Source organism: Saccostrea cucullata, unplaced genomic scaffold (assembly GCF_032062105.1).
Source record: "Saccostrea cucullata isolate Sc308-1 unplaced genomic scaffold, CSIRO_AGI_Scuc_v1 ctg935, whole genome shotgun sequence".
Taxonomy (NCBI): domain Eukaryota; kingdom Metazoa; phylum Mollusca; class Bivalvia; order Ostreida; family Ostreidae; genus Saccostrea; species Saccostrea cuccullata.
This window is the reverse complement of record NW_026940534.1, coordinates 89,939-117,903: the sequence shown is the minus strand read 5'-3', so window position 1 is coordinate 117,903 and position 27,965 is coordinate 89,939. Positions and strand designations below refer to the sequence as shown.

Sequence of the window (27,965 nt, the reverse complement as noted above, 5' to 3'; positions counted from 1 at the left end):
TATTTTTAAATATAAAAATGTAAGCGCTATTAACAGAGAAAATATATCTGTGTTAATTATTTTTTTTATCTTAATCATTTTCATTGATCATCGTTCATTAACAGTGACTTTAAATTTATTCTGTTGCTAGGAAATAGTTAAAATTTCTGTCAAAATTAGTTTTTATCTTAGCTAATCAAAGTAAGAATGTTATGTGCATGTAATCTTAACAGTGTCTGTAACAATTATTTGATACCATCTTTTTCGCGAGTATTTTTGTCAGGTTAACAAGATTACAGAACTTTTTAAAATACAGCATCGCGTGTTTACAAACAACCATAACGGACTTTGTATATTGTACACCATCGGTAGCGCCGTGAAGTACCACGGAAGGTTAGACGACAGGTGTCCACTCGCTGGCTACATGTATATACAAACATGTAATATTACGCAACATTGAAGTGACACGTGGATTCGAAAATATCTTCTCTCCTTCTCTCTCTCTCTCTCTCTCTCTCTCTCTCTCTCTCTCACTATTTTTGTGTTAAGTAAAGTGTAATTATAAAAAAAAGAAAACAAAATAAGAAATAATGTGTTAAAATATTATTATTTATTGGTAGAAGTGAATTTAAGCTGGATCTTTCATAAATACATTTTAGTATTATTAATTTAGAATTATTAATTTAAAACTGTACTAGTTTATCTTTCTTGTAACTTTTCTACAATGCTATATTTCCTAAACTGATCAGTTATTCCAAAGACATAATCATTATATGGTTTATGTGATTCAGTGTTTCCGATTTATTCGGCGGAAATTTTTGTTATTTTACTAAACTCAACTTTTTTTTAAATACAAATTTCATGTCAATATTCAAGTAGGATGTTTTTGAATCAAAGGAAGTGTTGCACTGTCAGTGAAAGATTGCTATTTAAAATCTGAAGGTTATTCTTGTAAAAAAAAAAAAAATCAAACAATCAAACAAACAACATCTTATAAATAAGTCATACCATATCAATAAGAATTTAAATTCATTTCAATATTTTTTAACAAACATACATGGAAGTTTAAGTCCGTTTTTAACTAAAAATTCGTTTTATTTACATTTATTTTTTGTGCAGTTTGACATTCGCTCATTTTTTTTTTAAAACTTGAGATCTTGAATTATAAGAATTCGGATTTAGGGATAAGTGGGATTAGTTCATGTGAAAAAATAACAGAATTTATATAAATGCCTTAGCCATTGTACATTCGATGCTCAAATTGATTTTTTAAGATTATATAAGTTTAAGATTATGCAGAAAACGATTATTTAATAATAAAAATTCAGTTATTGTAAAAACAATTAAGATCAATATATTTTATTTCATGTAAAGAAACATGTAAGTATGAACAGTTGTAGCTATTGCTGATGAAATAATGATAACTAGCAGATAAATCAATTGTCATAAAAATTGGAAAAAAAAATGAACTGTTTATTTATTTTTTTTATTTTATAAGGACAGTACTATGTATTATCTTGTAGAAAGGGAAAAACTGATTTTATTCATATGTGTGTGACCATGTGTCTATAGATACATAATAATAAAAAGAAGATGAAAGTACAAAATTACATGTATGCGTGATTGAAATGTATCTACATAATCACTGTGCACATTAATTGTACATAAAAGTTGAAGTCAATAAAGTTAGGACAGAGGTAAATGCAATAGGGTTTTACTTTACAAAAGAAAGAAAGCAGAAAATTATCAGCGGATTTAAATAATTAAGTCAACTCAAAAAATTACCGGTATTTTCATTAAACGTGTAATTTCCAAAATATAGGTATGATCGGTGAATAATTTCCATCCTCCGTACACAGAATCATGAAGAAAATCAAATGAAATATTAAAACATCTGAAAAAGATTATTGATTAAAGATTTTTTAAAAAAGCGTTTTAAATCAGAATTTTGTCTCGGCTATTTTTTTAACAGACGTGATATTGGAAATTTCACCTAAAAATGCTTGCACAGAGGAAACACGAAAATATAAATACCAATTTGAATAAATCTTTGTTGACAGAATTATTATTGTTAATTCAGTCATTTACTAGAATTAAGACTTTCTATTAAATTTCAAATTGAAAAACAAAAAGTACAAGGTAAATCTGTGCCGTACAGTAATGTACAGAACGGTGTACTGTGAAATACCGTGATGTACTGTAATGTACAGTATATGTGTACAGGGCATAATAGTAATGTACTGTGAAGTACAGTAATATGTACAGTAAAATTCTGTGACGTACAGTGAAAAACAGTGACTGCGTACAAGGAAGTACTGTAGAGTACTGTGATGTACAGAGGAAATGTACTGTGAAGTACAGGGAGGTGCTGTGAAATCCCGTGCTTCTGTACAGTGATTTACTGTGTTGTACTGTAAAGTACAAAGGCAAGTACAGAGATTTACAGTGAAAGTACAGAGTCTTTCAGAGATTTTCAGAGAAATATCAGAATATCAGGGATTTTCAAGTCCAGTAGTGTATCAAGTTGACAAAAAAAAAAAACTCCACGAGTCCGGCCATAACAGTACTGTAAAAACTTTAAAAAGAAAAAAAGTTATTTTCGTTATAATTTTAGAGTAAAAAAAGATCGGCCACAAAATTATAAAGCTCGATATCCTCACTAAATGTATAGTGTAACATTAAATCGTGAGTTTAAATTTAATTAATATTTTTTGGCAGTGTAAAATCTAAATTTATTACAAGAACTTAATTAAATTTGATGCAGTATCATAGAAATAGATGACGGACAAAATCTGTTTTAAAATGCCTAGGTGATCAGTCATTCACACGTAATCACCGTACTGTTTACCTTGATCTTCACTTGGTCACTGATAATTTTACAAGATTATCTAAAATTACAGAAACATCAGATCTAGACCAGAAAATTATTCGACGTAAATTACTAGTTCTTGAACATACGAGGGCTGTTCAATAAATAATGTCCTGAACTATATGACATACATTACAGATATCATATGACATTAAACTTGACTTTCTATCATTATTGAATCTTTCATGAATTTATAACAGTTTATGTGACCACTTTTCATCACATAGTTTCATCGTGAGGAGCTTGGAAACAATGGTTTTTCGAGACACTGCATTATAAATGAATGGAAAAGAATCAGTAAACTAGTCTGAAACTAAAAGCTTCGTTAAAACTGCCCTAAAACTTGTTAAAAATCCCAAAGAAATATGTACTAAAATATGTGACATTTACAGCAACCAATGTCTGTTTTATAGACAAAAGAGCAGGTGGATTTCAATGATAAAAAATTATATAATGGGCATCAAAAATGGGTACCCTCCTTGCCAACAAAAATTATAACAACTTATGTACTGTTCGCCAAATTTCAACAAATAATATTTGATGATGTATGATTGACTTTAAGACACATAGCAATTTTAATAGACATCACATCGGGGGTAGTATACACTGTATTTAAGATACGTTTGACGGTAAAAAAGCTAAGTACTCAAAGGTCACCCTATATTTTGAAAAATGAGTGAAAATGACAGTGTTTACGAAAGTCTTAACAATTATTTTAAAATATCAGTAATTGTAGTTATCCACGTTTGTTTTATTTTCAAACAGATATTGAAACATGAATCTATTGCTTAAAACCCTAAAAACAAAATTTACCATAAGATGTACTTGATAAAAACGGCGAATGTCTGACAAGTTCACAGGTATGCAAGAGCACAAAGACAGATTTATATGTAATTTTCTTAAACATTAGTGGTATTGTTGTTAAAAATCGTATTCGGAGAGACAGTTTAATATCTGGAGGAGTCTAGAAAGCACTTTTTTGGTCAAAAAATCAAAAGGTTTATTAGAGGAAGGACCCATAATCAGGAATCCACTACACTGAAATTCTTCAAGACAGCGTCCAAACCCGCATGCCCTGAAGAGTTAAGGGGTTTTCGGGATAAACAGAAAGTTAATATTTTTTCACATTAACAAGTTTCGCCAGATCTTTGACCTTTTGACTTGTTTCTATTTCCAAACCTGGAAAAAACACCTTTCAGAAGGAAGAAACAAGTTCGGGAAATCATTGGATCTGCCATTTTCCAGTATACTAAGGGTCTTACCCAAAAATGAGTTCTACAAACGATCAGAAATTGGATAAAAAATGTTACGGACATGTACTTTACTTAAAAGAGATTAATTAGTACAATCATGAAGAATAAATCATTGAAAAGCGTCTTTTGCTTCTTTCTGAACACCGAGGACATTATTTATTGAACAGCCCTCGTAGTTATCAAATATAAATCAAAGATAACTATGGCGAGCCCTTTTACTATTTATTCAGAAAATAAAATTTATCTTAAAATTACAGAGATATCTCTCATTTTAGAGAGATATCGCTAAAAAAAAAATAGAGATATCTTTCAACTTAAAGAAGAAACTCTCATTTTTAAGAGATATCTCCATGAGAAAGAGATATCTCTTAAACTTAGAGAGATATCTCTTTTTATAAGAGAGATATCTCTTCCATTTGAAAAGATGATATCTCTCTAAGTAAAAGAGATATCTCTCTTACAAAAAGAGATAACTCTTTTGTTTAAAGAGATATCTCTCTAAGATATAAAGATATCTCATTTAATCAAAGAGATATCTATATAAGCTAAAGAGATATCTCTCCTATTGAGTGAAAATTTTTATTTCACGAATAAATAGTAAAAGGGCTTGCCATAGATATCCCTCTTTATTTCCAATGAAATTTGTTCAAAAAATAGTAGTGTCAAATATGCTTATAGTTAATAAAAAAATTGTTTAAAAATAACAAAATGTACTGCTCACAATAAGCAGGTCATGGTTGTATGATCTCGTCGTATTTTTACTTTGGCCCTCAATTTGCCTCTTTGATGAAAAATGGAAATTCAAAAAAAATTTCAAAATCTCAAAAGACGAATCATGCAATTATATCCAATCATGAAATATACGAAGAAAACGATCAGAATTCAAGCTCAAAAGAACATTACAAAAATGGAGCAGAGCAAACATGGACCTCTAAAACACCAGAGTTGGATAGCGAGCATCCTCTGCTGACCGATTGTAACCACGTGTTCCTTGTCATGATCGGGAAATATCAGGAAATATCAGCCGTAAATATCAGCAGGAAATATCAGTGTAAATAATGGCCCAACAATTAGTATGAAAAACGTTGGTCAGCAATTGACTCAATGATAGATTTGCTGACAAGGTAATTGTATCGACCGAAGAGCTTACGGAATGATGACTTTAAACGAGACTACTGGTGTTCTTGTTTCATTAACTTAATTGTTTTTCAATAATTTAACTCATTTTAGAAATTGTACAGTCGTAGAGCATGTTCTTGCATATCAAATTCACTGAGATACATGTATAAACTCCGTACATGTATACAAGTGATGAAATAAGCGTAAGATAAAGAACATTATTCGATCTCAAAAGTCCATTAAACATATTGCTGCATTTTAAGTAAAATTGAAAATTTAAAGGTACTTGGACACAGATTTGAAGTTAATATTTTCTCATTTTTTCTGTATAATATCACGAATTATATATTTTAATAGCATTTCACACAAAATTTAATTAAAGATCTTATTTCATTTAAAAGTTATTAAAACTTTAAATTTTTTGGCGGGTTTGATTGACACATCCTTGCATTTTCACAAATTTTAACTATATTCTTAATCTTTAGGAAAACTGGCAATTTTGATGTGTTATAATGAGAAATATTAAAAATTTTATCAAGAAAAATAATTTCATTCAGAGTAGAAATGTTAGAAAGCAAAACACCTTCACAAGTATCGTCATTCCGAACTAAGAGATGCGTACAGAGTTTAGCAAATCGAGCACACTCGTGTTATGTACACGGTTTTTGTAAACAGGGCTCGAGTTCTGTTATTGTTTATATTTAGAATTCACCGGGTGCGTTCAATCGTCACAGTCTGCTTACCACAACTGCACGGACTGACAATATATTGTGTGTTTGTTATACCCCCCGCAAACGAAGTTTAGGGGGGGTATATTGGAATCACCATGTGCGTCTGTCCGTCTGTCCGTCCGTCCGTCTGTCTGTCTGTCTGTCTGTAGACGAGATTTTGTCCGGACGATTTCTCAAAAACTGTTTGAAGGATTTGTCTGAAAATTTATACACATATTATTCACCATATGAAGGTGTGCACCTGCTATTTTCATAGTTTTCATAGTGATTGGATCATTATTTTGAATTTTACAGGTGTTTTTTCATTTTTATTTTGTGGTCTTGTGCAGACCGTTTCTCACAAACTATTGCAAGGATTTATCTGAAAATTTGCACACTTATTATTCACCATATGAAGGTATGCACCTGGAATTTTCAACTTTATTTGTTAATTTTTCTGCATTTTAGAGGTTTTACTTTTTATTTAAATTGACTTGTTCATTTTTGGCTCATTTATAAGGTTTGAGAGATAGAATCTAGAATATCTGTACAAAAATGTGAACTAGTACAGCTTAAAACAACTCATTAAAACTGAAAAAAAAGAAACATCATCAAGTGTTTAAAACAGTTTTTACATTACATAGAAGATAATGTAAATTCATTTGTCTCTTGGGAATAATGACTGGACATGCATCCAGTTAAAGATAGATTAATGAGTTTGGTGTTGGAGGTTGTTAAAGCATATCTCTTATCAAGCATGTGTGTGTTATCAAATCTACAGGGAATAAGGCACAAGAATTAAAGATCTCTCTTCTCTTATTCTCTTAATTGTAATTTATTGTCTGTCAAAGCACTTCATTACTGGATGACTAGCTTTTTATTTTCAAAATGAATTTGATATATCAAGATTAATTTGATTTTGTATAATGATTTTTTTTTTCAACAATTAGTTTGCAGTGTCATGACACATACCGGTAATTGCAATATATTTCTTTAATGCAGAAATAAAAAAAAATGTTACGATTGAATTACAATGTATTAGTATTGATGTTGCACTTTGTTTCACTCATTAAGAAACATAATGAGCACTTATATTTTACTGTAAATTTTTATAAGTAAATAGTGAACACCTCTAGATCCATAAAGTATTTTTGAATTGGCACCTTCTCTGAAAAACCCAGCGGGGGGTATTCGTCCCTATTGGACAGTTCTAGTTTTGCTTTCGAACGTGTCTACTCTGAATTTTTTGTATTATAGTATTTATACTTTTCATTCATACAAAACGAGATTGCCACTTTTCCTAAGGATTAAGAATAAAATAAAATTTGTGAGAGTACAAAGATATGTCAATCAAACCCGCCGAAAAATTTGAAATTTCAATATCTTTTAAACGAAATAAGATTTTTAATTATTTTTTGTGTGAAATGCTATAAAAATATATAAGTCGTAATATTAAAGAGAAAATAATAACTTCAAATCTGTGTCCAAGTACCTTTAAAGTCACCATAAAGCTTGGTTGTTAGAATACTATTATAGTCGTATACAGACTTTTTTAAATTGTTGGTTGACTTCTGGGTCTTCTTGGGGAGGAGCAAGGCCTAGATGTTTGGTAGGACACCACCCTGGGCAATAGTCACGCCGGACTGAGTAAAATATGAAAATATGAAATAGATGTGTCAGACATTTTTGATTTGTTTTTATTCAAATTAAACTCACTGGAATATATCGATCATATACACATAAAATGGAAATACATGTAATCGTTGTTAATTGATAATTAATAATAATAATTACTGAGTCGTCGATATATCTTCTTGTCGAGCTGAGGTCACAAAAAGTGTTTTCTCCTTCTTACTTGTAAAAATTTGGACAAATATTGCTTCAATCGAGTACAAAAAAAAGTCTGTGTGGCGCAATTTGTTCATATGGTTATTCCAACAGAGTGTAGGAAGACCTTGTTCTAAAAAAAACCACATACTTTTTAGATATTGTCAATCAGTAACGCGCGAGCATTATTTTGATATCAGCTTCAGAGTACTTCGTTATGTGTACAATCTGAATATTTGTTAATTAACAAAATGATTTTATAAGTGACCAATATTAATGAAAAGGTAGTCTTTGAAAATTCCATTAAAAAAAAAGCAGCTTGACTGAAGAAAAAAGAAAAAAGGCCTGGATTTGATATATCGTGGGGAATGGATGTGCATTGAGTTTAAAAGTCAAAAGTTTTTGAGTTGTTGTTTTTGGTGAAATCTTGTGATTGAAAATTTTGAAAAAGTATCTACATCTGATTCTTGAAAAAAATAATTGTACAGTACTACTGAAGAAATCATGTATACATGCATACGAGGGACGTTCAATAAATAATGTCATTACCTCGATGACATACAACAAAGAAATCATATGACATTAAACTTGACGTTCTCTATTTATTAAATCTTTAATGAATTTAGAACAGTTGATGTGACCACTTTTCATTGCATTATTACATTGCTGGTAGCTGGAAAACAAGGGCTAGTCGAGACATAGCATTAAAAATGAATGGTCAAGAATCAGTGAACTACAGTAAATTTAAACGCTTCATTTAAGCAGCTATAAAACTTGTTAACATGCATTCTCTGTAAGCACCAAAAAATTTACTATAGGGCTTGGAAACGACACATCTCCAATTTTGATGAAATTTGCACCACAGGTGCACCTTGGTACAAAACCAGCAAATATGGTGTTAGAAGTTTCCCACGTGCACCCGGTTGCCATGGAGACGGATCCATTGAATTTGGCCATTTTCGGCCATTTTTGACCAAACAAAAACATGAAAATTGAGGAAATATGAATGCATTTTAATCTTTATGTAGTGAACTCAAATATAAATCTTTGTATCATAAGAAAATATCAACTGTTGAAGAATACAGGGCATATAACCAGTTATTCCAGAATTGACCACACTCTTAGAAAACGGTTCTGCAAAATTGCATAGTTTCTCAAAATGTGAAAAATGGAAAATTTGGCATTTTTTGAGAAATTTAAGGTTAAATAAAAAAAATTGTCTACGGAAATTTTTCAAATCATATGCGTGTCGTCAAACGTCAGTATTAGTAGTGTCCTCTCAAGAAAAAATTGGAGTGGGATTTCAATGCTATTTTTAGTAACATGTATCTAAAAATAGACATATTTAAGAAAAATCCAAAAAATGAAATTTGGGCAGAGTTTAAGATGCCATTGCTAGGTAAATATGAAATATACTGTAAAAGTCAATATGCTAATGTCAGAGACTGGACACCAGTAACTACCATGCATATTATTTTCAGGGATTTCCGTATTCTATTTATAGCCTCAAATGCGTAAATTTAGACATGTCTCATAAAATGATGAAAAATGTCAATTTTCCATCATTTTGAAGCTCCACTGAATCATAAATAATAAAAATATGGATCTCTCCAATATTTCAAAAATAAGAAAAAGGAATAGTATAAATCTCACAAATTATTGAGGACAGGCTCTCATCTCTATAAATAGTACAAATGTCTAAAAATAGACACATATGAAATTAACTGTTTAATATTGATTTTCCCACCAATTCTCAAATTAGAGTTGGGAAATTTACCGACTTTCTGTCATTAAATGTAACTGGTATTATGTGACTGACAAGAACAAAGAAACATTCAATGGAATGCAGAATGATTAGCAGAGGTTTCCATTTCTATTTATAGTAACACATGTTTGAAAATAGACGTAATGCGAAATATCGGGAAAATGTCGTTTTTTGTACTTTTTTCTAAAATTTTGGATGAATAATTGCTGACTATCTGTTTTTAACTGCTATTGGCATATGGTGACCAACAAGTAAAAGAAAATTTTATATCAAATACAAAATGAGAAGCAGTGGTTTCCATTTCTATTTATAGTAACACATGTTTAAACATAGACGAACTGCAAAATATCGGAAAAATGTCGTTTTTTTGTACTTTTTTCTCACATTTTGGATGAATAATTGCTGACTATATGTTTTTAACTGCTATTGGCATATGGTGACCAACAAGTAAAAGAAAGTATATACGAAATACAGAATGAGAAGCAGAGGTTTTCATTTCTATTTATAGTAACACATGTTTGAAAATAGACGTGATGCAAAATATCGGAAAAATGTCTTTTTCTGGTACTTTTTTCGTACATTTTGGATGAATAATTGCTGACTATATGTTTTTAACTGCTATTGGCATATGGTGACCAACAAGTAAAAGAAAGCATTATATTTATATTGTTTTATAGAAACATTTGATAGTAAAAATGTTTAATACTCAAAGGTCACTCTATATTCTGAAAAATGAGTGAAAACGACAGCGTGTAGGAATATCTAAACAATTATTTAAAAAAAAAATCAAAATATGTACTTATCCACGTTTTTCTGAAATTCAAATCTATAATGACACTTGAATCCATTTTGCTTAAACCCTTAAAACAAATTTACAATAAGATGCACTTAACAAAAATGCAAAAGCCTAAGAAGAACAAAGACTTTCAAGAGCACAACAACAGTTTTATATGCTATTTTCTTATTTATTAGCGGTCTTTTTCAAATTCATATTCGGGGAGGATGCTCAATTTCTGGAGGAGTCTATTAAACAAATTTTTGCAAAAACTTTAAAGGTTTATGAGAGGAAGGAAACAGAATGAGGAGTACACTACATTAAATTTCTTTATGACATCTTCCAAACCCACAGGCCATGAAGAGTAAAAGAGTTTTGGGGATAAATAAAGAGTTTTAAATGTTTTGTCACACCAACAACTTTGACTTGTTTCATTTCCCAAACCACCAGGAAGAAGAAAACAAGTACAGCAAATCATAGGATATGCCATTTTTCAGTATACGAAGGGTCATGCTCAAAAATGAGTTCTAAAAACAATTATAAATTTAAAAAATGTTACGGACATGTGTTTTAATCGAAAGAGAATAATTTAGTTAAATCATGAAGACTAAATTATAGAAAAATAACTTTTTTTTGTTTCTTTCCGAGTCCCAATAACATTATTTATTGAACGTCCCTCGTATAAACCGCTTGTTGTTCATGTCTAAGAATCTTTTGATCCAATTGGTGTGCCGTAAATATCTTTATCTGACAAAAGAACACAGAGAAAGTCATAGTCCTTACTTAACCTTATTCACGTTACTATAAAGTGCACGTACAATCAAAGTTTGATATAATTTGGGGAATTTTCGGGAATTCAGTATTGGACATGTTTGAACATTTCTTGACATTGATTTTATCATTTGTATTTCTATCTGACATCAAGGTTTTACAAGCAGTGAGTTGTGATTTTGACAGAACGCATTTAGTAAACAACTTTAATGAAACAGGAGTAAGTATATTATTTGCTTGTTAACGTTAAAGAAGATAAATTATTAAAATTTTTGCTCTCTTACATAAGTAAATATGATTGACAGTTTCTTATTAGTTAAGCTTTGCAGTAACTTGAAATCATGGATAATTACTAGTAAGTAATTGATAAAAAATAACTTCTAGTTAAGTTAATGGGATTTTATTGATAGACAAATTATATTAATTTTATATATAAATAATCGTTGATGCACTATTATTAAAACATTGGTTTTCAATTTATTGTTTCAAGTTTCTTGGTACATGGCATGAATTAGAGAGGACGACATTTCAATGGGGAGACACTACCTGGGACTCACAGGTGTGGACCTTTAAACGAGGAAGCGACGGTCACCTGTATATGGCATACGCAGGGTTCTCGTGAGTACAACATCCTCCTTAAGTTAAATTACAGTCCATTTATCCTATTTTCACTTGTAAATACCAGAAAAATATGGTACAAAATAGACTATTCAGTGCGTGAATCATAGTGACACCCAGCATTTAACAATTCTTTTCGATATCACTTTTAGCTCATTTGAACTGAGGGAATACCTTCTAGGGATACGGTGGGACCACAACATTTTTTACAAAGAAATGCATAGAAAGAATCGTTCAAAAGTTTACAACAATGCCATGATTAGTCATATTATATAGTAACATCCTCAGGCAGTGTAGATTCAAGTTTGTTTAAATCGTGTCTTCAGGTTGGAGCACGAGGGCAGTTAACGTTTTACATATGAATGCCTAAGAATAATCTTTAAAATTCCTTCTCAAGAATAGCAAAATCATGGTTAGTAATAGTAATCTGGAATTTTCCTCACATAAATAAGGTTCAAATTTGTTCAAATTATGACCTCTGGGGAAGGGCACTACCACATATAGGATATTGTCTTGAAAAAAAATCCCGAAAGCCATGATTTATCAGAGTTCAAACGTCATTCTGTATCAAACTTTTTTACTCGAACACTACATTACATAACCCTATCCAGGTTACCTTATTTGACAATACATTCCCTCCCTCTTTTTTTTTTATCTGATATCATTTTTCTGTTTTTTTTTCGATCAAAAGTTCTCAAAGTTGAGCCATATAACCAGTTAACGTCTTGTTCTTTAATTAACAAGAAAACAAACACAACCTATTTTAAAAACTCTTATATCTCGTAAAATAAACTTCTTTAAAGTTATGTAATGTTTTAGGAAATGATAGATAAATGTTTGATATTTTATTATTTTCGCCATTTCATTTTATTTAATAGGGTACTTTCAAATCATGACCCTTTTCTGTCTGCAATGATCAATAATGTAATGTACATCATATAGGAAAAATGTTAATAAGCATTGTACATGTATTAATAAAATAATGTTTCAGGCATGGTTCGAGCCAGGGGTCGTCGTATAATAAATCCACCTTAAAAGCTTAATAAATAATAATGAACATGCAATTTTACTGTTGATTTCATGTTCCGTTCTTTAAGTCAATTAGACGAGTATTCTGTATGACTACTGGTTTATGACTAATTCACTTCATAAATTGATGCATCTTTAATCATCTTTAATGTGCACTTTTAAAACTATACAGCTCAATGCAAATTTTAAACTCACATGGATTTTCGCACAAATTAAGGTAACATTTTTCTTGCAATAAAACTCAAAATTATCGAGCTTCAGTACGAGAGATAACACTAATATTAATTAATATTTCATGTTAAAGGTTCACATTCTCTTCAATCATTATCTAAAGTTTTAAAACTAGATTTTTTAAGAGGGAATTTGTTTATGAATTGTATGATGTTACATGTGTATGGTTCTACCATAGGTATTCAAAATTGAGCTTTTTTGATACTTTTTAGTTGAAATGTTCAAATTGACTTCTTACAGATAAGTATATTTCTGAGTACTTCGCACATTTTCTGTACCTGTCTTGGTTTTGTCGAAATGCAACGCCGAAAAATGACAAAACTGTGTAAAGAAATAATGTCAAAGGATATGGTAAAAAAGTATTGTTTATTTTTCAACATAGTAAATTGTTACTATTGAAAAGAAAATTCTTGTACATTTATGATCTGAAACTTTGAAATTTTGCGTTGGAAAGCGTCTTTCATGATGCTAGATTTCAGAAAGATAACCTGAAAAAATTCCATCTTTTTAATTAACATGGGAAGCAGTCGAGCAGATGAGAAACACTTCTATCATCTTGCGCCTTAGTATCATATTTATATACAGAAAATACAGAAGTTACATGAACTGCACTGTTTCTGTATTTAGGCAAGGCAAAAGTATGCTTTAAAGTTTAAATTGAACGTATACAAAGACGGCTGCATTTGACAAGAAATCATGAAAAAAACATTTGGGAACTGTCAAAAGCACATAAAAATACTACAAATTATTATATGTGAATTATATTTAAAGTAATTGAATAAGAACAAATTAAGTTATAATTCATTTTAAAAATAGATCTGCTGTCAGGTTACACGATTTTGCATTATAACAAAGTGACCTTAATTTGTGCGAAAAAACCATGTGAGTTTAAAAAGTGTGTTGAGCTGTGGAAGACAAACATTGTGTGTTTAAATAGTAATGATAAAAAAATAATGAGTCTTGTATTAAAAAAATATGCAATAATTTTTAAGTGAATCCAGAATTTCTATTTCAGATAGGAAGAAAATTATTAAATATTGATACTAGTCGTCTCGAACGTGATACAAAAGTCAAGGCCTATAGGTCTCTGACTTGATATCAATTTTAAAGTCTACACCTTTTCATGAAATACAGAGATAACGAACAGTATTGAGGCCCAAAGTCCATTTAATTAATACAAAATATGACCAGAGAAAACACGGACCTCCAAAAACATAACTTGTAGGATCAAGTGTCATAGAGGAGTGAACATCCCCTGTCGTCCGGTCGCACCCGCAGTGTCTTTCTTGTCATTTTATTCCACGGTCTCATTATTATCAAACCTTGGCCCAAATGTTATCTGCTTTAAATGACATTCTTAAAATATGCACGACAGATATATTGGAAGAAGGGCTTACAGTTTTAAGATTTTTTTTCCCTAGTGCTCAGAGTAAATTCGATCATCCGTCGATTTCTTCTGTTTTATATTCACATTCTTATAATATATCCATTGTATGATTTTACAATTGTTCCCTTAAAATATATAAATCTATCTGAACAATTCGCATTTAAACCTGTTTAAATACAGGTTCATCAAATGATCACAAAATTTATAATCGGCATAAGAAGAAGGTATGGTTTCCATACAGATTTTGCCCTGTGATTTTCTAAAAAATGAAACTGGTGTAAAATTGAAAACTCATGCTTTTTAAATAATTGAAATTCAATGCAGAAAAATCATACAAGTCATTTTTCTTACATGTGTTTTTAAATGCTAATTATGACGTCATAAACATGTGCATTTTCCCGTATTTTCTTAAAAAGTTGCAGAAGACACCAATTTTCAATGGAATTTTCTTTCAGATAACATTGTCCACAGGCATCGCCCACAAAGATCTTGAGATATGTGATTTGTTATTGAATTTTCCACAAAATATCAAAAAATTAACGTGGGCGACGGCTGTGGACACTGTTTTCTAAAGGAAAATCACCCTTGAAATGTGCCATTCTGAGGCTTTTTCTGTTGAAAATAGAGAAATGCTTCACATTAATGACGCCAGACGTCATATTTGAAGAATGGTAAACTTCATGCCATATTCTTTCCTGATTTATCAGAGTCATTTATTTATTAAAAACTAATATTTAAGCCAGTTTCAAAACTTTTTGATGTCATCACATTTTTAGGGCGCAATAAAGCTAAAACCATACCTTCTTCTTTCACAGTGGTTGTTGTGCTTAGAACATTCTTTCTTTACCGTTGAGGTTTGAAAAATTATCCATTCCATGGCCTAAACCTGTAATTGTACAATGTAATTCATCAACCACAAATAGAATATTCTTGTAGATAATAAGCTTCCATTTTAAAACATTAATTGGAATTATAATTATAACTAGATGAGATCTCGTTGCGAGCAACGAGTAGGTCTTCCGTACGATTTTTGATAAGGTTATAAAACAACTTTAAATGAAAAAAAAGCTCAATTATTCAAAATACGTGAGAATACATTTAAGAGTGAAATCTATTAATTTCAAACAACTTCCGGTCTTTTTTATTCACTTCCGGTGTGACCGGAAGTACTTAAAATGACCTAAAACTCCTTTCAGAGTGTAAAGGATTCATCCCTGATAATTTCGATGAAAAATGCTCATTTTTTGGATTACTTCCGGTTTGGAAAAAATAACTTCCGGTGGACAAAATATTACTCGAGACACTCTATTTGCCTCCATAAGAAACGTTTTGAAAAGAAAAAAAATAAAATTTTGCATATTTTTAAACTACTTCCGGTGGACGACGGACGCGACGGCAACAAAAACCATATATCCTTCTCGAATCTAGGAGTCATAATCTATCATCCCTGAAAGTTTCATGACTTAATCCCCAACCGTTTTCGAGAACACTCTCGGACAAAATGACTATTTAAAAACAGAAAAATGGCCATATCTCGCAACCGTAAGTGACGACGGCAAAATAAAAAAATCGCATGAAGATCAAATAGTTTGTTATCGTTGCTGAAAGTTTCATGAAAAACTGCCGAGGCGTTCTTGAGATATCGTCTGCATAAAATCGGTAAGAAAAAAAATAGTAATAATAGTGTAAAAGAAACAACAGAATCAGTAGAAGGTCTTCCGTTGGAGACGGAAGCCCTTTATTATAATTTCGGGTTGGTTTGTGATCATATGTATTTTATGAAAAAAATCTTGTTTCTAAAATGCATCTATTTACTAGACTTCACCCGTCCAATGAGAAATAAAGGAATGGAAATGGGGAAAGTAATACATAAATACATTTTTTAACTGCAATGAAAAAAAAAAGAAAGAAGAAAAAAAGGTATACGATACATATAATAAATGAATCAATTTTTCAAGTCCTCGTACACAGTCTTGTACTTCCCCTAACACTGGACTCTTGAGCGGAACTGGAGGGGCATACAAACTGACGGCAGAAGGAAGATATGAAGGTGAGTCATGACATATCAAAGTTACACATTGACGTCAGAGGAAAGATATAAAGGTAAGTCATGACGTATCGAAGTTACACATGTATATTGACGTTAAAGGGAAGATATGAAGGTGAGTCATGACGTATAAAAGCTAGACATTGCACGACCAGTTATGAAGGTTATTTTTAATGACGACGTATCAAAGTTATATTGACGTCAGAGGGAAAGCATATAGGTATATCATAAGGTATGAACTTAATACTTTAAGCCACATGGGATGTCGTAGGTAAAGAATATTAAATAAAATGTTTGCAACATTTTATTTATTGAAAAAAAATTCATTTATGTTTTATCTCTTTGATCATAAGTTTTCATGTTTTGCTTTTTTATTCATTAGTCCTTTATTAATTGATATTTTGAATACGTCTAGCTGCATTGCGAGTTGCATACACAGACTACTCAAACATCGCCCTGGTGTACCTGTGCTATGCTCCTGAAATCCAGGGTACCTGTGACAGGACATCTGTTCACGTCTCCCTGCTTTCCCGGACACCTGCTCTCTCCACATCACAGCGGTCTGTGCTGAAGGCTCACCTGGATCTAAAATGTGTGGAAGATCATCACCTTAACCAAGCTTCCACAGGTCTAATAGCATTATTATACGTATACATTTTAAAAGAAAATTGGATTTTCAGTAATAAGCCACCCTCCCCACCCCTCAAATATTCAATTTAAACATATATATAGTATATTTTTCATATTATGATTGGTGATTTGTGATTAAAGGGTACAAAGAAAACAGTATCCTGTATACGTATACCTTGTGTATGAGACCGTACGAAGTATATGCATTCGTAGCTTCTTTATGGATTGGCGAAATCTTCGATTTTTTGAGGCTATAAGGGCTAGTTTTGTTGAATTTCTGTTAGGAAGAAACCAATGAATTTCCAACTATAGTATTTATTATTTATATTTTTCATTCAAGCTATAATGTTATATTTGTCATTCAAAACATATTTGCCATTGCCTCAGCCACCACAAAATCAAATAGTACATTTATACCGTCTAAAATGCTAATTGACCATTTAATACTTATGAGAAAATATCATATTAATAAAGCAAGTTAATTTGTTTTTAGGTCTTTGTCAGGTACCGATTCCTACTAGTAAGTATACTTTTATTACAGATAATTTGAAAAAAAATTAGACAATAATTGTCTCTTTTTCGGCTTTCGTATTTTTGTAGAATATTCAATACTTTTTTGTCAGCTTTCCATTTTTTTTTTCAGTCCCAGTTGGGAAATAAGTGTCTTTGGAACAATTGAATATCAGTGAAATCCAATCAAATTTATGGCAATGAACTGAAGTAAATTTGTAAATGAAACTGGTTTTGAAATTGAAGTTTGTTTGTTAACATGTATTTGTTTGTTTGGTTGTTGTTTAACATTCCTCTCGAGAATTTTGCACTTATGTGGAAAAGTCACCTATTTCCGATGGAGAGCTGCAATTTTTAGGTTGGGGTGTTTTTCGTGCCAGGAACTACTTTGACCTTGGACCTCAAATTACACGGTCTTATCCGAGGGACCGGTCTCAACGTCCCTCAATGGGATTCGAACTTGCGACGCAAGGATCGACCCCTTACTCCGTAATGTTAGAGCAGACACTCTTTCCATTGAGCCACGCGGGCATCAATTTGAGAGATAAGAAAAAGATATTTTCGTTACTGAGCCTATTAAACATGGAATGAAATTTGTCACGGGTTCCACAACAATGATTAGAAACACAACCCGGCCCTGACGTTGTGAGAATATACGTACGACTCATATTGTTCGACAGTTTTTCTGTAGGACGACAAGTTTTCATGTTGAAGATGGACGACAGTGTACATGGGATCCGAAAGTGTGTCCTGATCTGGACGATCGAAACAATGACAAGATCACATAAACAAAAGTTTTAAATGATTCCAAAGACTTTAACTTTGATGCAAAGAATGTAAATGCTCAAAGTCACAGGGAAAAAAACAATATTATCACATATAATTCAATTTATGCCGCTATGAGAAATCTGTTATTTGTTACACCTTCGGATAATTCCTCATATCCCTGCGCAGTCTCCAGGATATATGCGCCTTTAACGCAGACGCAATTCATTGCGAAATCGCAACCCTTGCTTGTCTTGGAGGAGTTGTCTTTTTTACGGATTTTTAACCCAATCAAAATCTTTGTTTTTGTTGCGCCAGTTTTGTTAGTCTGGTAGTGCGTTGGGAAAATAACCCACCACCCATCCTTTTTGGTTTTTTTTTTTGGTTTTGTATTATTTTGCATTCTAGTCAAAATTTGCATTTTTCTAATAACTTGTGTCATACGTTTAATTCTTGGAGTGGTGTAATTTTATTCCAGAAGAATGCACAAATATGTCTTAACTCTTGACTATAGACCCTTTTCCTTTGACATGTTTTGCTTATGAGTTATTCCCCTTAGCCGCCATCTTGTAGGGCAAAGTAGTGAATTTACCTCATTGAGCAACCAATTTTAAACATGCATGCAAGAAATATATGGGGAAAAATATTTACAATCTTAAAATTATGCATCAATAGAGGTTTTAACACACGTATTTTCATTTAAAAAACTGTGTTATCTTTACGTCTGTACCCATTCAAACAAATTAAACTTGGTTGAATAATGAAGGGATCTGGGGATGTTGCCCTACAATATGGTGGCTAAGGGGAATAAGTCCTAAGCAAAATATGTCAAAGGAAAATTAAAGGGTCTATTGTAATAGGATAAGGAATTTAGTCTTACTCTTTGCCGTTATTGTACAATTCTCCCACTGATGATAAATAATCAATAAAACCAAACTAATTAAAGACCAAATAAACAAAATCAGTAGATAAAAACGAATATCTAACTTCTATCGTCCTGTCATGAAAATGTTTAATTATTATCCATGAATCATGTAATATTATAAAAGTCAGTATGAAGTACATTCAGTAAAACAGATAATATTCTTTTCATTCCCAGACTACATGTATGAAATACAATATGACAGTAAGAAAATTTTAACAGATTAAACACATGACAATAAAACAAGAAAAATATCATGTTAGAGAAATAAATCTCGAAAGAAACTAAGAAATACTTATGAACGTGTTAAAAGCTAGATATATTTGATAACAGTTATGCAAATGCATCATATACTCAGTAAGTATGATGGAGGCGGAATAAATTCAAATTATTACAGCTTTGTTGTGGGAAAATAAATGAAAGGACTTGATTTTAGATTTTAACTTTCACCATTCAATTATGTTCCTCTTTAGGTTAAGTACATTTAAATGAATTTATCAAAATATTTCTGAATGCTCTGTCAAATAGACAATTTATGTAAGGGTTTGCAGCGTGACTTAAGAGATATGATGTCCTGAGAAGAAAGAACAAATTAATTTTGAAAGAACTCTGCTCCGTTAACCATTGGAAATTTTGAGGACTGTTATACAATATAAGCACAATAACGAGAGGAGGTAAATACGAAATAAGAAATATCACAAACATTGTTAAAAACATCATATGAGTAGAAAATCGAGATCTTCTAAGTGCTGTTCTAATCGAAATTGATCGTATGGGATTTTCACGAGATTTTGGCGAATTTGCGAGTTCCTTGTTTGTTTCATGAATGGAAAAAAATTCGGATGTGTTCTTTTTGCCGCTGTTGGCTCCCATTGTACGGTCTCTTTCAATACATGTACTTATTTCTAGGGTTTGAGAGGCTTTGTTCGAAGAACCACATGGGTGATGCAGTTGTGAATCGTCCAAATCATCACCCCTCTTTCCCCTTGTGAGTGGTTTTGTGTGAATGTCTTCCTCTGTAGTCGAGATCTCCAATATGTCTACGTGATTCTGTTTACATGTAGTGGTGTTTTCAATGCAATGCGGTAAAAATTTTCGGAGTCTTGTGCTGATTACGTAGGCAATCTTTACGTTCAAGACCATAGTACACGTAAAATTCCCTACTGTAGCCAATCCTATGGCAATGGAGTAGATGTGTTCAAGATTTGGGTATCTTTTAGTTGCAATGGAACAGAAGGCTCCTTGAAATGTCTCGTTATCAATTGTCATTGGCAATGACTGACTTCCACACGTTGCAAACGTCGGCAAATTCAAAATAGCGGACGATATAACTATTAAAAAAATCAGTTTCCTCTTCTCTTTGTCTGTCAGTTGTTTCTTTTTGATTTGACACGTTCTACGATATCTGTCGAATGAAATCGCAAAAACCAACACAATAGAAGTACTGAGAATCCAGAAGATGATAAAATAAAACAACTTACACAATAAATCTGAATAGAAGAGTACCAGAAAATAAAAATTCAATACAACACAAAGTGAACATATGGTACAAGCCAGTAAATCTACGCAGGCCAGAACAGGGATAAAATAGCGACCTTCTCCATAGATTTTCTTTTTTATGTAGAACATAAGAAGCACTGCATTTCCAATGGAACCGAAACAGAGGTACAGCAATACGACCGTGATTGTCGGCACGGTGGCGTAAATTAGAGACCAATTCCATTCAATCAAATTATTGTCAACCATTGCGAGAAACTTAATATATTGCTTTGATTCTCGATTTCAAATAACATGTGTATAAAATGTTTAAATCAAAAGGTTTCTTCCTTTTAGATGTAGCAAAGTCTAAGGCAGGTTTAAAAGTCAAGTGGATTTAAAATTATTACAAGGAAAATGAACTTCATAATTTAATAATTAACAGAGCAGTTCTGTAACCACTTAAACTTTTTGTCATACAAGGACACAAGGTTTGATGAAACTTTCCTGATTATTAATTTACACCTTTAAAACTAAATGGGATGTTATCAGTCTTGAAAAATATTATAAAAATCAATATTATATATCAATCTTGACAAAATTAGTAATGATTACAAATGATTACAAATTAAATTTAATTAAAAGCTTCCTACAAATCGCATTAATTCTATCTTGATAAATATATTTTACATGTATGCTTAATGCAAACAATGAAATCAAAAAGATTCGAGAGTATGCAAACTTACACCATGCAAAACTGTTTATTGCATACTTAAAAGTATTATTTCTGAAATATTAAAATTATATACTCTATTTCTTCCAAGATGGAAAATATCGATACTTTTATTTTGTTGCTTATATGATTGACTTATGCATATCAAATTTAGTCAAATCTATAAATCTAAACTACATAAAAAAGTCTTATTTGTTATACCTTTAAAAATATGCTCCTATTCAAATCTATATAAAAAGTCTAACATTTCTAATGTTTTGCCGAATGGCCATAAAAATTCGATTTTGGACTGCTAAGTGAGATGTTGGACCGGTCGATGAGATGTTGGACTGCTTAGGTCAGAGAATGGAGAGAGCTTATGCAGGTCGAAGTATAAAGGAGAATAATTTGTGCCAATGGAAATTTTAACAGCTTTTTGAAAGGCATGGTATTCGTAAAATGAATAATTGTTGTCAATGAAGAACTCAAGCATTCTTTTAATGTTTACTTTGTAAGGAAATAGCGAAACAAAATGAAATCCATATTATTATGCAGAGACATTTTCTGTTTTTTTTGACATTTTTTTAGGCTGACAGTATTAAATATTTGGACTCATTTATCAGGAATATCGTATCATTAGCAAAATTATTCCTCGGAATTAAAGGGAACTGCGCATGATGCATCTTCCTGTCAGTAGATGGTGTGTGGACTGTTTGTGAAGCCTACACGTATTTCGGGATCACAAAGTTTACTGTGAATTATTTTATTGAAGCTACATAGGATCTATATATGATCGATACAACAACTTATAATTAAGTCAATGCAAATGCTGACTGAAGATTTTCCTACTTATTGTATGTCCATATTTGTACACTGAACTGACGATTGATTTTTCTGTTATTTCCAAATCTTGACAACGAGCAAACGGCGGGTGTGACCGATCAACTGCCAGGGGATGTTCAACTCCTCTATGGCATCTGATTTCACGTCTTATTTATTGGAGGTCTGAGTTTGCTCTGCTCCTTTTTTTCATTGTTTTGTGGAATTTTGATCTTGAATTCTGTTTGATATCTCCATATTCTCAATTAAAGCAATAAAGAAGTAGTAACATATAATGAAACTTTTTCCTTATGTGTATAATCAAATTGATTTTAACAAGTTAGAAGCATTGTTATATTGTTGATGACCCATTACAATATTCGAAATTGTAATTACATTTTGATTGAAGAAGCTGCTGTTTATAAGTTTTTTTTAATTGATTGTGTGTAATGATTGTTTAAAATATATAAGAGAGTGTAAAAAAGTGTATGGTTCCAGATGTGATCGACTTTTGAAAACAAATCGCGATTTTAATTTATTTCCAAGATTTCTTTGGATTCTTTGAGAATCTTCATCTGAGTTCCACCACTTCTAGAATAGGCTGTAGCACAGTTCGTCTGCAGTATCTCTTTTACAGCAGTTGTAATTTTAAATGGTAAAGATATAGCTTTGTAAAGCAGTTGCTTGACACTGCAACGAATCTTTGTTTGTAAGGATATTAATGATGTTTAAGAATCCGGCATAAATCAAACTCTTCTTGGTTGACTGGAATGTTTAATTATTAGTTTAATAAACACAGAAATAGGATCCGGAAGAGCAAGCATTTTGGTATCATTGACAGCTATGTTTTCAATAAAAACGACACTCGTAAATTGACTTTCCTTGTCATTGGTCATTTGCAAAATTATTTTGTTAAAATACATTCTGATTGCATACACAAGTACTCCAAAGTTGACATCAAAAAAATGCTTGAGTTTCTGCTTGACAATATCTACGTGGTATTTTGAGACCAGGTCTTCCAAGACTCTCCATGCGTACCAATTGCGCTCCGTTATTAGCAGACCTAATTTTGTATTTATATGAGGCAGAAACAAAATCTGCAAATTGAAAAGTTGTTGTGGCCTTCAACTCGACTTTTTAAATATCGACGATAAACTGTCAATTAACAATGGTAATTTCCTTCCTTATAACGATACGATGTAACTAGGTGAGCTTGAGATAAAAGATACCACCGAGTCTGACACATCTGTTTCATACTTTGATATATAACTTGACGAAGATAGTTATCTAACAACCAAAAAATGCTTTACGTATGAACAATTTCTTGAACAAGGCCAATTATTAACAAACAAGTTTAGGAAACAAAAATATCAGCAGTCTCGTTAAAAGTCATCATTTCGTAAGTTCTATGGTGGATACAATAACCTTGTCAGCAAATACAATTTATCATTGAGACAAATGTTGACTGACGTTTTTCATACTTATTATTAGTCCATTATTAATACATTGAATTGACGACAGATTTTTCCGTTTTTTACCGAGAATGACAAGGAGCATACGGCGGATTTGACTGGTCAGCAGGGGATGCTTGCTTGTCCATGGCACCTGATCCCACCTCTGATGTTTTGGAGATAAGTGTTTGCTCTGCTCCTGTTTTATATTGTTATATAGACTTTTGATCTTTAATAATGTTCGTTATCTCCATATGTTTCATTACAAATTAAAATAAATAGTTTGATATTAATGGTTTACTTCTTCCTTAGCGCCATGAATCAAAAAAAGTTTTATTTTAACATCCATAAGCCATAACGTATTTTCTCGAATTGTTAGACTGCATACAGATGTTAGCCTTAAGTGGAGTGGAATAGTATATACACATGAGCAATCAACGCAGTAGTTAACAAATAGAGATGAAGGTGATTTTTTAAGATAAAAAATACATACTTTATAAGAATGGGCTATTCTTTTTAGGACTTCAATGATATAAAACAAACGTAATGTGGTTCAAATTTACATATTGAAGACATTTAGATTTTTTATTTGGACTTGTCATGTGATGTCGAAGTCACATGGCCGCCCGGGTGGCGCAGTGGTTAGAGCGTCTGCTCTAGAGTTGCGAAGTAAGGAGTCAATCCTTACATCGTGGGATCGAATCCCACAGTTGGATGTGGAGACCGGTCCTTCGGATGAGACCGTATAAACCGAGGCCCCGTGTCGCAGTAGGTACTGGCATACATACGTTTATACGTAAGATACGTAAGATCCCTCACTCAAAGGCCATGAGTGCCGAGCATAGGACAAAATTTGTAACCCTCCAAGGGCAAGTGGTGGCGTCTCCATATGAGTGAAACATTCTCGAGAGGGACGTTAAACAGTATACAATCAATCAATCAATCGAAGTCACATGATTTTAACAATTTTACTTGCTGTTTAGAGGTAATCTATCAATTCCAATATTGCAAGGGCATAACCAAGTTAAAAATCTTAGTTTAATTTATAATCTTTTCAACACTATAATATATAATAATTTCATTTTGTAGTTTTGAAGACTTTATATTTGTGTGACGTCATAGTACATATTTCCCGTACAAATTTGGCCCTGGCTTTTTCTGTTCAACTGTGGTACGAAACAAAATACCACACGCTGATTGGCAAAAAGGCTAAAAATGAGAAAGAAAACATGCAAGGGAACAATAAACGAAATCTAACACTTGTTTCTTGGTGGCTTGATCTGGTATATGTTTACTCCTTTATATAGTGGGTATAGCTTTAAGCACAGGAGTCTGAAGTTTTTATGGTCCAAAAAAAAAAATCCCAAAAATATCTCCTAACTTCAGCGAAAAAAATGTCTTTTTTTAATTGAGGGTAGGAATTTTTTCCCCGGATTTTTTTTTTTAAGAAAGAAAAAATTCAGACTCCTGTGCTTATAGGATGCTATATTTATTTCTTGAAACTGCTTGTAAAAAAACGTTTAGAAAGCTTCAATTTAAATTTTAAATGAGACTGTAGTCTTCAGACCAATAATTGCAATGGTACAGGTCTGATGTAAGCCTGAGTGTTTGACCTACAGTGTAGCATAATTTCTTGCGTTCTTTAATAAAAACTCTAATAAAATGCAATAACTTGTACTGTTAATTTTATATTCCATCAGAAAATATATTTGTTTTCATCATAACTGCTTTTATGTGTTGGGGAGCGGGGCGGTCTTTTAGCACTAAACATAAATGCAAGTGTATTTTAGAAATAATCTTACTTTTGTTTGGCAGTATCTTTAATCGATATCGATAAATCCATTTATTTTTCAGTTATTATTGAAATTACTATATTCCAAATAATAAATATCATTTCACTAACAAAAAAAAACTTACGTATAAACGTATGTATGTCTAAGTCATTTCTTTCCTAATAAAATAATCTTGACATCTTTATTTACAGAAAGAGCGTTTTTATCACTAGTTACTTAGAAGACAAAAAATGCAGTCAAACATGTACATGAATGACCTAAAAATGATAAGATAATAAGAATAGAACATAGATTTTCTGTAAAAGGAGAACTTGGCTGTTTTCAAATTAAATTCACAACAGAGACAGGGTATGAGAACAAAAATGCCTATATCTGGTTTCTGGGTTCTATGTTTTATACATGTATTTGCGAGATATATCTCTTGTGACCAGGTGGAAGAAACTTTGCTGCATGAAATTCGCATTGTAAAATCCGTAAATAAAAAACTTATTAAAGAAATGATGGACTTAAAGGACAAGTTAGAACATTTGCAGAAGAGAGTTGAATCACAGGAAAAGAAAATATCTATTTTTGACAAAACATGCACTAGCAGCTCCAAAGAAAGGACCAAATTGAAAAACAACTATAACTTTGATAACAAAAAGACAATGCAAACTAAAGCAATTCTTGGAAATATGTCAACGGAAATGTTTTTGATGAAAACTCAATCAAAGAATCATGACAATGAGAGAATCCGGAGAGAAATACTTCATCCAGAGAAAAGAATTATTCCAGGTATCAATATTAATTTCAAAAGTAGCGCATTTACTGTAAACCAACTTTTATTAGCACCATTTTTATTTGGCGATTTACTTTAGGGTAAACTAGTTAGCGACGTTTCATTTTCACGATTGGCTTTTTTTTTTATCTGTTGTCAATAGACACAAGGACTTTAAGGCCTGATTCGCAGCGAGAAATATTTGCGATGATGACGAGGATCTCATGAACCTCGCGAAAATTTCTCGCTTGCGATTAGAGTTGATTTACAGTATGCAGAAGTAATTTTATCCCTTTTTAAAGAACATGTATTTGCTTTTCGGTTAACTGGCCATGGTCTAAAAATTTTGTGAACTTTTGTTTGAAATAGATCCAACGTTATTTCAGGATAATTGTATCTTTGTTATACCACATAGCCACAAGTATCATCACACTCAAGCTGTATGTTTAGCATTAACTTTTTGATTTCTTGTGTTGTTAATCAATTGATCAGTAATGATAATTTGTTTCTTTACAGCTCCAGACACTACAAGCAAGCTTGCCTTCTATGCTTACATGAGTGCACCTGAACTCAATCCTGGCCCCCATCATACGATCATATTTGATACTGTGATAACAAATGTTGGATCCGCCTACAATCATCATACTGGGATATTCACTGTGCCCGTCGATGGTATATATATTTTTTCATGGACACTGCTAAACGAAGGTCAGGGTTATATATCAACTCAAATTGTTATAAATTCATCCGTATACGGTGCATTGTGGACAAGTAGCCAGGATGTAAACGCACGTCACATGAATTCATATACAATTGTCGTACATTGTAATACCAATGATTCTGTCTACATCCGCACACATAGCAACTATACCACAAAAAGAGATATCAACAGTAATGTTTATGGACGATCGTCGTTTAGTGGTTGGAAACTGTAAAAAGAAAAAAGAGTAAATTCCACGTATCTTTGAAAATTGTTGTTATCTATTCTCTATTAAAATAAACAAAATATTTTTTTGTGACACGATAGCGGTGTTTTTCTTTGAAGTTTACAGTTCTGTATTAGCAATACATATATATTATTATAACAGTAACTTGATCCGAAGGGTCGTATCACGTCGAGTTGACAAGCGCCGATCATCAGATCTAACGAGACGCTAAGCGTTTAGTTTGAATTGATGATCCGCGGCTGTCAACGAGACGTGATACGGCTCTTTGGATCAAGTTACTGTTAAAATGATATATTTATTATATACCCCATCAAAACTAGCAAAATATAGCAAAAGAAAACTTAAGAGATCAATTGCATAACATTTATCTATAAAACAAAGCATAATAACAAGGGATCTTTTAACGTGCAAGAAAAATAATGTCATATTTCTGCGTAGTACGGCATCAGTTTCAGAGAGATTCAGAAAACAACATGTCGGTGATCCAGAAAATTGGATCACGATGTCACGTGATAGCATTAATTCAACAGTAAAATTTGGTGATACACATGAGATATATAATAAAGAACAGGACTATGGTGAGCGGATCTACTTTCCGTTCTCTATTAGTCCTGTATACTGTCTTGCATTAGCCAAGTATTCTGTATCTAAAATACAGCACGGTCTTACATGAATCTGATTCATTTAATCAAAAGCACGTACAAATAATAAAAGCGATGTGTTCATACTATAAATTTTGGAGAAATATTTCCCTGGGAATGTAATATGTCAAATTTCCCAATCACTTTTAAAAACATATTCAA

General features: G+C 31.8%; 2 protein-coding genes across 2 annotated transcripts; both read left to right on the top strand.

The window, feature by feature from the left end:
* The first annotated feature begins 11,105 nt into the window (after positions 1–11,105).
* LOC134255576 (uncharacterized) lies at positions 11,106–17,571 on the top strand. Its single transcript, XM_062738108.1, has 5 exons — positions 11,106–11,288; positions 11,559–11,686; positions 16,292–16,383; positions 16,796–17,008; positions 17,504–17,571. The coding sequence occupies exons 1-5, from the start codon at positions 11,166–11,168 to the stop codon at positions 17,569–17,571; spliced, it is 624 nt and encodes a 207-aa protein (XP_062594092.1). The 5' UTR covers positions 11,106–11,165.
* Positions 17,572–25,771: 8,200 nt separating this feature from the next.
* LOC134255577 (uncharacterized) lies at positions 25,772–27,185 on the top strand. The gene is made up of 2 exons (XM_062738109.1): positions 25,772–26,232; positions 26,732–27,185. The coding sequence occupies exons 1-2, from the start codon at positions 25,809–25,811 to the stop codon at positions 27,148–27,150; spliced, it is 843 nt and encodes a 280-aa protein (XP_062594093.1). The 5' UTR covers positions 25,772–25,808; the 3' UTR covers positions 27,151–27,185.
* The last annotated feature ends 780 nt before the right edge of the window (positions 27,186–27,965 follow it).

Excerpts from the sequence above, each read along its gene's own strand:
- LOC134255576 (XM_062738108.1), top strand. The coding sequence starts at position 11,166 with ATGTTTGAACATTTCTTGACATTGATTTTATCATTTGTATTTCTATCT. Across the intron at positions 11,289-11,558 it reads ACAACTTTAATGAAACAGGA|TTTCTTGGTACATGGCATGA; the intron begins GTAAGTATATTA and ends TATTGTTTCAAG. Across the intron at positions 16,384-16,795 it reads GGCAGAAGGAAGATATGAAG|CTGCATTGCGAGTTGCATAC; the intron begins GTGAGTCATGAC and ends GAATACGTCTAG.
- LOC134255577 (XM_062738109.1), top strand. The coding sequence starts at position 25,809 with ATGAGAACAAAAATGCCTATATCTGGTTTCTGGGTTCTATGTTTTATA. Across the intron at positions 26,233-26,731 it reads AGAGAAAAGAATTATTCCAG|CTCCAGACACTACAAGCAAG; the intron begins GTATCAATATTA and ends GTTTCTTTACAG.